The 11,208-nt window shown below is 40.3% G+C and overlaps 1 protein-coding gene across 1 annotated transcript; it reads right to left on the reverse strand.

The window, feature by feature from the left end:
* Positions 1-1,253: 1,253 nt before the first annotated feature.
* Positions 1,254-3,059, reverse strand: LOC113271464 (probable xyloglucan endotransglucosylase/hydrolase protein 5). The gene is made up of 5 exons (XM_026521327.1): positions 2,814-3,059; positions 2,514-2,712; positions 2,311-2,411; positions 2,024-2,217; positions 1,254-1,935 (listed from the first exon to the last, which is right to left on the reverse strand). The coding sequence occupies exons 2-5, from the start codon at positions 2,710-2,712 to the stop codon at positions 1,542-1,544; spliced, it is 888 nt and encodes a 295-aa protein (XP_026377112.1). The 5' UTR covers positions 2,814-3,059; the 3' UTR covers positions 1,254-1,541.
* Between the last annotated feature and the right edge of the window lie 8,149 nt (positions 3,060-11,208).

Here is an 11,208-nt window from a genome sequence, read left to right on the forward strand (position 1 = left end):
TTTTTTTTTTCTGTGTGTCATGGATTTAGAACTTGTTTGCTTGGATTTAGAACTATTCTATGTAATTGGTTTGTGTTTTAAACCTGCTTTTGTGTTGTCCTGTGACATACCGGTTAATACCGGAAAATTAACCGTTAGCCGATAAGTCCGACGTAACGGCAATGGTTTTGGATTTTACAATTCCGTCGGCATTTAACGGATAACGGTTAACCTCTAATTTAAACGGCAAACGGTAGCGGCAGAGCCATTATTTGTTACGTTAAGTGCCGTTGACATGCCTATTTCTCAGTGAAGATTTAGTAGAACGGCAGAATTTTTTCTAAATTCTTTTTTAGTGTTTCCTGTGCATTTCATAAATTACAAACAAACAAAGAAACTTGAAGCAATTTCAACCAAATGGAGTCAAATAACCAGATAAGATACTAAAATTCCACTTCATAAATTACTAAGTAACTATTAAACATTTTTTTTTCTATTTCGTATATACATTATTTTTAACTGATATCGGATATTATTGTAGGATAATGTTTTTCTGTATCCGAAACGTTAAAATAAAAATATCCGATTAGATATCGGATACCCGCAATTCTGAAATTTATTTTGGGACCGACTCGAAAGGATACCGGATATCTAGTTATCCCTGAGAGACTTAGTTCACGTGGTTTCTAACATGAAGAGTTACTACATTATCTGTTTGCAGTGAAAATTGTGCAAATGGTGTGGATGGTGCTCATCTGAATATTCAGGACTCAGAAGGCGAAGACAACAAAAATCCTACTTACATCAAAGGAAGAGACAAAAATGAATAAAAGCCAAAAATCAAGCAATCCTTGCAGTAATTGTCCACGCACCTCGCAACCCACTCACCTATTCACACTTTGCAGTCTCTGATTGATAATTATGTCTGTGCAAGGACACATGTCTGCATCTCTTTGATGGCTCTGTTCCATTTCTTTCTTTCTTTTGGGTACCAAAACTTTTCAGTACGACACTCCTTTTCTCTCACTGCCGACTCATATTATATGCACCACGTGCCACAACCTAAAATTCTGATCTAGCGCATTACTCATCATCTGACTGCCAACATTCAGGATTTAATGTTACTGGTTTAGGCAAAACCTCATCTTCATAATCCGATGGAAATCGATACTCATTGGATGATAAGCATTTCCGAGTCATGGAAGGAGAGAATAGGAATAACAAATCAAACACATGCAGTAATGTAGTTGTACTAAGATATACAGAAGAAGTAATGCTAATAATAATAAATCAAATATATTTATTGTATTAATGAAATCTCGACAACAATTTTTATGGTTTGCTGCTCACACTTGGTTTTACAATAGTAAATAATAAATGATACATTCCAGCTTATGGATGATGATAATCCTCCTCCTCGGCCAGCCTTCGATCGCCTGCATTTCTTTTCTTGTACATACACATATTTATAAATGAAAATATCAACTGAAGCAAATAATAAGATACACAATAGCAAGCTACGGCCGGGCTTTGTAGTGAGTTTCGCATTGAATGATGCAACATTAGACATCTCTGTCGATCTTGCATTCGATGGGCATTGTAGGGAACCTGACTCGGTCAGTGCAATAGTTGTAGATGGTGTATCTTCGTCGAACGTCAGCCAATTTTCTGTACTGAATACCATCAAGATCTTGAAATGCTTTTTGGTCCCACCATTTCTGGCCTTGGGTTCTGCAGAATTTGGCTGTCACGGATTCCTCACAGCCGTCTATGTGGAAACCTTTGTAGGCAGCGATGAATGGTGCCTTTGACCAGTCGGTCTTCTCGAGCCCACCCCTTGTTGCCCAATCATCTGCGTTCCATAGACTGTTGTAGATTTTCATAGGTTGGTTGAATGGGAACTTTGATCCTTTCACGTTTTTGAATACCCTGATTGGGACGCTATCCACAAAGAATCTGGCAGTTTTATCCAAAAGGGTTTTGTTAGAAAACAATAGACATATAAAACAGGCAACTCAACGATTACTAAGGAAGGAATACTTACACAATCTGGTAAAGGTTCCATAAAACGGAGTAGGAATGGAATTCTTTGGTTGGGTCAAACCAGAGAAAGATCCTTTGTTCCCTGTTACCCGTTCCTCCGGTGAAGACATTTGTTTGCAAAATGTAAGGTTGTCCTGTTCTGTTTCCCAGAAACTCAAAGTCTATCTCATCGTGTTCATTGTTGTTAGATGACAACTGAAAAATCAAAACAACCAATTAATAAGAAATCAAACCAAAAAAATATATACTTAACCAGAAATGTAAATGAGAATGGCGACTACTTCTTACATAGAAAGCTGTAACTGTTCCTGCAGAATCTCCTGGTACCATCTTAATATCCATACTGAAGTGGCCAAACAGGTAAGATCCCTTCGATTGAAATCCAGTTCCTTTAACCAAGAAAGAAATAAAACCAATCAGGATTGCTCAAATAACCAGTTTGTTTAATCTGAAGAAACTTGATTGAGGATTGTTAGTTAGTTAGTTAGTACCTGTGTATTTGTCCAGCATGAGAGTAATGTCGTTACCACCATTGTAGTATTTGATGTGATCAAAAGCCCATGTAGGTTTGTAGTTCCTTGCGAAGGGTACACTCACTGGCCTTCTTGGTGCAGCAGCAAATGCTCCAGAAGCCAAGAACAAGAGACCCAAGCATAGACTTAAAAACTGTGGAGACGCCATTTTCATCATCTGCAACAATGCAACAAGCAGTGTTATAGCAAGTTAGTTTGCCTGCCAGACAGAGAAAGAAAGAAAATGGTTATGAATAAGATTGGTTCTTAGTTTATTACCCACAGAGAAAGAAGACTAGGATGAGAAAAAGAAAGAGAAGGAAGTAGTAGTGATGAATGAGTGAAGAGAAGTGTGTGGGTTGCTACTACTTTTATAGGCAAAGAAAAACAAGAAAGAAAAAGAATTTTCTTTTAAATTTATGAAAAAAGATGTTGCAAATAATAACTTAGTACTAGTATATGTCATTCATTGGTTCAGAATATGTAAAAAAAAAAATGTAATTGTTGTACAGCTAGTGTATTATGTAGTAATGTTTTGGTAGTCTTCTTTATTAGATAGAGAAAGAAAGAGAAGTCCATAGTTTTTGAATTAGACTGCTGCTGTTGCTGTTGCCGCTGCTAGCTAGCAAGAGTGTTAGAAGGTCTTGGGAGAGAGATGAGTGATGTTGATGAAACACTGTAGCTACTTTGCAGTTTGCACGACATTTACTGCCATTGATCATGAGGTCCCATATGGTATTTCCTAGCTAAGCTAGAGGCAGAAGCTCATCCAATACTCTTTTCATACATATGGTCCTTCCTTTTTCCAGTCTATTTGGACTCAAGTCATTATCATCGGCTTTGGGCTTATGAGAGTGACTAGAACTAATTACTGTTAACTCTAGTCATTATCTATTTCAGTCTCACATGGATATGAAGTCAAATCTTTAAATCTCCGCACCATGCATGTTTCCTAATACAGTAAAAATAAAACATAACTATTATTAGTACTTGTATTAGAGACCATAATGATAGTTAGGATCTGTTAGTCAATAACAGTTTAGCGGACAGTTTGTTGGGCAGTCCACAGTCAGTAGATTGATAGCACTAGAAAACATGCATGCACCAAAATACAAACCAAATACTATGATAGGTTCACTAAATAATGGGGTTTAGTCCAGGTAATGGGATTTCTTGGCAAATATGATTTTTGTTATGTTGTTCAAGTCTATCTATCTAGACTCGGGCCCAACAATGAATATGTGAATGATCTTGTGGCCACAGAATGCAATCATCGACAGCTAGTTGGATGTATGTATGTGCAACAGCTGCATGATGCGTATACATCTAAGTCTTGATGAACATTTAAAACTCGGTGGTCCTACGTGTTCTAAACTCAACTAGTCCTGCTACATTGATTGGTCCTACTACGTACTTAGTCCAGCTACAATACCTATATATTTGGGATGTAATACTCCCTCGGTTCCTTTTTAATAGGCCAGTTTTTATAAATAAAAGTTTCAAAAAAATAGGCCAGTTTACTAATTGGGAAAGTCAAATGTTATTTTAATTTTTTGGGATCACTTTTCTCTTAACTTCTTTTGATGACAAGTGTCATGTGGACCACTTCACTTTACTTCTTTTGCTAACAAGTGTCACGGGGACCATTTCACTTCACTTCTTTTATTGACAAGTGTCATGAGGACCACTTTCAATGATTAGTTCTCTTAATTTCCTTAAATTTCGCTAAAAACAAAACTGACCTATTAAAAAAGAACGTAGGAAGTAATATATTTGAATTTTATTCCAGGTTCTCTGCTTATCAGGACGAAGCGACTGTATATCTCCTCTTGTTGTTTCATCTCTATCAGTTGAGGGCGTGGGGACTGTGATGTGCCTTGCCCATGGATCCATCAATATCTGAGGCCTACGTTATTTCTAAATAGAAATTAAAATGATTTGTCTAACACTGATTACTATCTCTTTGTCTTGATTATAATCTTAATGTTAAAAATAAGTCTCTTTTCTGAAGTCTACTTGGACTTGATTTGGAAACAATACATGGGACTAGTCAATCTTTTTTTCTTTTTTTGGCCAACTCGTAATCTGCAAGCTAAAATCCAATTGAAATTGAATTGGAAATCAAAACTTTGAACACTACAATTATAAAACCATAAGTTTAGATTCACCTTTTTTAAAATCACGGTGATATCACCGCGTGACACAAAAATGAAAGGGCTCACTATAAATCAAAATTCCATTCCCTATATATCTCCTGGTGGGTCCTAGGAATTTCTCTCTGTCGGTGATATCACCGTGAAAAAATCACGGTGTGTCGAGCACAACCGATTATAAAATGATATGATACTACTAAGTTAAACAAGATAATATTGTTAATCAAACCTAGCTAGTAATATATTGTTAAGCTAGTACCACAACACTGGACTTTACTTTAATTCACATGATAAAGCATATGTTTTATGGTCTCAGACGGCGACTCGATACACCCCGATTACCTATATCTCATTATTCTCTAACTAACCGAATAGAATAGTAATGTAAGATAGTACATATGTTTTCCTGCTACACGCGTGTGTACGTAGATTAAGAAAAGAAAAAAAAAAAAAAATAATCAGAGAGAATTGATTTTGTCTCCGCTGTAGTATTAATCAGTATGGTTTCCTTTGGTTTATTTAGGCTGCGGACAGGAGCCCCAAGGGCCATGTGCCTAGTCTTTAAGACTCGAAACCTTACCACATGGTCATTTGCTCTATCCGTCCATCAACTAAATTATTTGAATAATTAGTTTGAGCTAACATTGCTAGCTTTATTGTGATTTAATGCTATATGAAATCAGCATCAAAATATGGAAGTACATTTATAACTAATTTTTAAGACAGCATTTACCCCAAACAGTTGGAAAGATCGGTACGTATAACAAAACCCCGCAACATAGAAATGTTAGTTAGTTACTACTAGTATAATATTAGTTTTTTGATTTTGGGTTGATTACTATAATAATATTGTGTTGATTGAATGGACTGAAGTATGAGAATGATTGATTTTAGATGAGTCTACTCACCAAGGACCAAGGTCATGCAAATTGTTCTCTAACCAATCAGCAACTTCAACGGTACCAGTTCTCATCGATAAAAATAAAATACACATAACATGTCTTTGATCAACAGCTTCTCCCAGGTGTCGAGTGTCGAGTTGGTTATTATCTAATGCACATGCATCATTACTCCATGATGGTTGGTGATCAAATCATATGATTTGGTACACTACATCATGGCGTGGCTAGCTTCTGGCCTGTTTTCGTGCATCTTCCGTGTAGATGCGGAAATCCTACTTCTACGTCCAAGAAACATAAACACACACACCTCAATTAAACAAGCTAGAGATGCACAATAACACAAGATATACGTGGTTCGGTATGATTATCTACGTCCACGGTGGTAAAGGGATGATCTTATTACTCAATTCAAGGTTACAAAGTATGTATCTCACCAACGAGCACTCTATTCTCACTCTTGAACTCTTAGTGTTCTGCTCTCTCTCACTGATTACTTGGTCCTTTAGCTCTTTACATAGCTCTCTATTTATAGCTACAAATGATGATACATCCAAGTTACAGTGTGTGTCGCGGTATATCTTCCTTGATGTCCTTCTCGGGTGGCTGGTGATGTCTCATCCGAGATGTAGGGCCGAACCTAGTGATGTCTTCTCCCGATGTCCATTCATCCCATATCGATTGCTTAGCGAGTGTAGACGACGTCGCCCTTGATGTTCTTAGCCGAGTCTTACTTTGACCAGATTCTCCTTATCTTCTCAGCTACTTAATCAGTGCATTTGTTTCTCTTGTACTCGATGGCTGTCTCTTCCATCACCTCTGACCTTTACACGTATTGTCTTCACGGGTTCTTTGGTGTCTCTTTTCTCGCGCCTAGGCCAGGTAAAATGATTTGGTGCTTCAAAATCCATCTGTTGTCGATGCCTTACTACCTAGGATTGCTCCACCTGGATCTGTGGATTATTCACACCTACATATATGCCCTTTATTTCACTCGTGTGATCGACACGAGGGAAAGAAACCGCTTTGGCTCCCACGTCCGCTGCCATGCCGTGTTTCACGCCATGCTGTTCCCCACTACGCTCGTCTTTATGACATGTTGACCTTCTTCGCCGGTTACAATCGTTGGGACTATAAATTCAAATCATAAACCCTTGGTCTTTTACTTTTACCTTTTCCAAAACTTGCGCTCTCTTTCCTTAGTTTCTTCGTTCAACTGCTGCTATGATATCCCTTCGTCTTCTGATTCTTTGAGAGCTTCAATCATCCTTTGATCCTTCCATTGTTTTCCCCTTGCTGTTGTTGCGATTTTTTCCGCTTGTTATTTTTTTGGTTCGAGGTTTCTTCCCAACAGTTCTTCGATGACTTCTTCGACTCCCTCCATGACAGAGAAGAGGTGTGTCAGTTATACCTTTTCTGATGATGATGGTGTTTCCGTTGATTCTTTGTTTATTGTTGACAGCCCTTCGTACCATGATTATCGCCCCCTTAACTCTATCCTTTATGACGGTTCTCCTTCGTTTTCATGTAGGAATGATAAGAGACTTGCCAAGGATTTGACTGATGATCAGTTCATCAAGCAGTTAAAAGATGATTTTGATATCCACGGTTATGACATCAAACTCTTATCGGCCCAAAAAGGTGTTTTGAAAAAAAATGATGTCATGAAATTTCCTCACTCAGCCGAGGCGACCGTCATTACCAAGGGTCAGCTGGAGCTCGGGCTGCGCTTCCCGCTGTACGATCCTAGATGTCCCTTCATATATGAAGCTCTTTCAAAGATTCGTCATTCTCGTGCATTAGCTCAATGGAATGGAAACACCTTTCGTCTCCTAAACGAGTGAGAGAGGCGAGGGCGAGGCGAATGCACTCCCACTGTTTGGTCGACCTATGATCCTTCTGAGGCAGGCGACTACACCCCTGACAGCTTTGTTGCCAACTATCGAAGTGGAACTTCCACTAATGGTGATCTTGCTGGTTTTGCTGCTAGTCCTCATCGCCATAAGACTCTCCCCGATGGTGTCAAGAAGCTGTTGTTGGATGAGGATCCAGAGAGAGGAACTTCTAATAAGCATGCCCGTCACACTAGTGATTTTGCTTGGGATCGGGTCCCTCTTACTATTTATGGTCCTCTTCTAAGTGGTCGATTTCCTCCTCCAGCCGAGCCCTATCCGTTTTGGGTGGTTAACGTCGATCGGGTAAGTTGCTTCGTCTGTTTGACTTTATCGGACCGGGTATCTCGATAAGTCATGTTTTGATCTATTCCTGTTTTTCAGCCTCAGTATAAAAGTAGCCAATTTAAGGCTTCGGTTTCTAAGAAGAGGGATATAAGTACTAGCACAGGAGTCGAGGAAGAGGCAGGAAAGGTAACAAATATACTGCTCTACCTACAGTATATGTACTTTCCCCTATTTGTTGCCTTGCATGGATCTAACGAATACTTATGTGCAGAAATCGAAAGCTGATAGGGGAAATGTGGAGAGTGTTCCGACGATTGATGGTGAGGATCTCGATGATCGGCTTCCCTTGTCTCATTTTCTGAGGAATTCGCCTTAGAAAGCTTCTGATGTTTCTTCTACCGTTGTAGGTGGTAAGCCAATTGGAAAAGGTAAAGAACCGAAGGGTGATGAGTCTGCCCCAAGGAAGGTTATGTCCCAGCAGCCTGCTGGTGAAGGTGTCATCCTCACTGATGGTGTTGTGCTTCTGTTGTCTGGCGGTGATGATGATGATAATGATCTTTTTGATGAGGAGGACGGGGCAGGTGGTGTGGGCGAGGAGGAGGAGCCGAAGCAGATAGAAAAGTCTGTTAGTGGTGGAGATAATGTTGTTTCTGAGGGTGGAGAAAATGTTACTCTTGGGTGAGAGTTGTTGTAAACCGTGCCTCCTGTCACTTCTTCCCCGATATCGGGTGGGTCTACCTTCTTCACTATCTCGGGTCCGATGTGAAACTCTCTGTGGGATCTTATTTCTCCCGACTTTGGTTCCTTGTTCGATGAAGAAATGATCAGTTTTGTGTCTTTGTACTCTGCCGGTCTGAAGGGCACTTTTGATCAGATGGTGAATTGTTTTGCTTATCTATGATGGTGTCATCTATGATGTGAGATGGTTTTTAATGTTCATAATGTTCTCAGGCTGCCAATAAAGAGTTTTTGGATGCTGCTCTTCGGCGGAGGGAGCTAGCAGAAAAGGAAAGTCTTCGTCTCCGACTGCAGCGAGGGTAGGAGCGAACCCGAGAATTAGAGAAGCGACTGGCCGAGACCCAAGGTATTTTCTCGAAACCTATACTTCCACGATTGATTCTGTATTACCAATATCCTGAGTTTAGTATTATCTTGTTAGCCGAGATGTCTAGTATAGATGCCGACGCAGCTTCTGAATACCATTTGTTAAAGAGAAAACTGGATATTGAACTGAGCCATGTTGACAATCTCCGTCAAAGAATTTTGAATAAGGACGATAAGATAGATCGACAAGAGTCCAAGCTCGAGCAACTTCGAGATGAGCTACTTCGATATCAGATATTTGAGTATGTGCCTGACGAGATGGATAATCTTCGAGCGAACCTGTCTCGGTTCCAAGGAATTGCTGCCGAGAAAACGTTGTTGGCCGACAATTTGGAGAGTCAGTGTGATAGGTTGAAACTTCAGATTAGGGATTTGCACGTTGATCGCCAGCGGATATTGAAAGAGAAAGATACGGCGGAAGGTTCTAACCAAGAATTAAGGGAGAAACTACGACAGTTTGATCAGGTATCCCAAAATTTGGAGTGGATTCAGGCTCCGTTATGGGGCCTTCAGTTGGCACATGATCACAGAAGGCTAGCTGGAGCGCCACAAAAAATATTTCCTCACTAATGAGTTCAACGAACAACATTACAATGAGTTAACTTCTAAGATCTCGGCCCCTGAGTGTAGTTTGCTTAAGTCCGAGGAAACCGTTAAAGTAGTTTTTTCCTTGCTTGAAGGTGTTGTTTCCTGCGTTGTGTTGTGTTTGTATTTTGATGTTATGATGTTGTTGCCCCTATTACTAATCGTATTTTCTCATATGCAGTTGAACAAGGAAAGGTGAAGTCTTTGGAGGAAGAGACTGTTCTGCTAAGGGCAAGGGAGACCCAACTACTTGGGAAGGTAGCTACTGCTGAGGCAGCATCGACTCAACTGACTCGGGATCTTGCTGCCGAGAAGGAGAGGTTTCAATACCGAGCTTGTTGCCAAGGTGAAAGGAGGTGTGAAGGCGGTTATGGAAAAGAAACGGGCCGATGCTGCTGCTAAGAGGGCAGGTTCGGGATCAGTTCCGCCAAAGGCATAAGTAGGTATTTTGTAATGCTGCGCCAATATTGTTCCTTATGTTGGGATGTAATCCGCTTGAACATCTTTATCTTTTCTGACAATTTTCTTTGATGGGGTGCTGCGTCGCCAATCGGTTATTTTCTTGTTGCTCGACATTTTTTACTTCTATTATTATAGTCGTACGTTGGCTTTTATTTATGGTGAATTTATTATTTCCTGCAATAAAATGTTTCAATATGTTAGTATAAATGCCATTTATGTCGAACACACTCAACAAGGAGGGTCATCAGGCCCAATGCCATGTCCCGATTGAGGTATATCATCACTGTCAGCTTTGATCTAGTGGTAAGGTATTCAATCATTCCTACGTTTTATTGGATCGACATCCCCAAGAAGTTATCAATTAACTAGCTTGGTCAAGTGATTTCGGCCACTTGCGATGGGAGCAATGTTGTATGCTCGAATGTTGGGTACTCATGCCCCGACAATCGACCACTGGTTTCCAACCACCAGGGCTCTTAGACTACCTCAGCACTTGCACACTTCCACCGCCCCGAGTTCGAATAGCCCATCGAGTTTAAGACACCTAGGCACTTGCACATTTCCATCTCCCCGGGTACGGATGTCCATTCGAGTGTAAGTCAACTCGGCACTTGCACACTTCCGTCACCCCGAGTGCGAATGACCACTAGACACAATTGTCACATTCCCTACCCCACGTGGATTTCTAAGGAAATAAATGACAGAGCATCATACCTGTTTACACACCTCTCATGGGTGATATAACTTCAGACGCCTAGCGTTCCATGGTCGCGGTTCGAGTGTTCCATCTGGCTTCAATATCTTATATGCCCCCTCGCCAACTTTTTACACAATGGTATATGGTCCACCCCATCGTGCCGCCATTTTCCCTCCCTTCTTGTCATGTTCGTAGATGGGTAGCTCTTTAAACACCAATTGCCCAGGTTGAAATTCTCTCGGTCGAACTCGTTTGTTGTATTCACGTTGTAATCTTCTTTGGTAATTTTCTATTTTTTGTAGGGCCATTTTCCTAGTTTCTTCTAAGTCATCGAGCTTGGCTAAAATAAGATCCGCCGAGATATTCCGTCTCCATGCCTCGGTTCTTGTTGTAGGTATCATTGCCTCAGTTGGAAGGATAACTTCTATCACGTATATTAGCATGAAGGGTGATAAGCCGGTTGCTTCCCTTCGGGTAGTCCTGTAAGCCCATAGAACGTTGTAGAGCTACTCACACCACTCGCCATATTCTCCATCCAGCTTCTTTTTCAGGTTTTAGGCTATGGTTTTGTTTGTGATCTCGGCCTGCCCACTA

The sequence above is a fragment of the Papaver somniferum genome, chromosome 4, assembly GCF_003573695.1.
Source record: "Papaver somniferum cultivar HN1 chromosome 4, ASM357369v1, whole genome shotgun sequence".
NCBI lineage: Eukaryota > Viridiplantae > Streptophyta > Magnoliopsida > Ranunculales > Papaveraceae > Papaver > Papaver somniferum.

Coding starts and splice junctions, on each gene's coding strand:
- LOC113271464 (XM_026521327.1), bottom strand. CDS start 2,712: ATGATGAAAATGGCGTCTCCACAGTTTTTAAGTCTATGCTTGGGTCTC. Junction 2,412..2,513: donor CATGCTGGACAAATACACAG/GTACTAACTAAC, acceptor TCTTGGTTAAAG/GAACTGGATTTCAATCGAAG. Junction 1,936..2,023: donor TGGAACCTTTACCAGATTGT/GTAAGTATTCCT, acceptor TAAAACTGCCAG/ATTCTTTGTGGATAGCGTCC.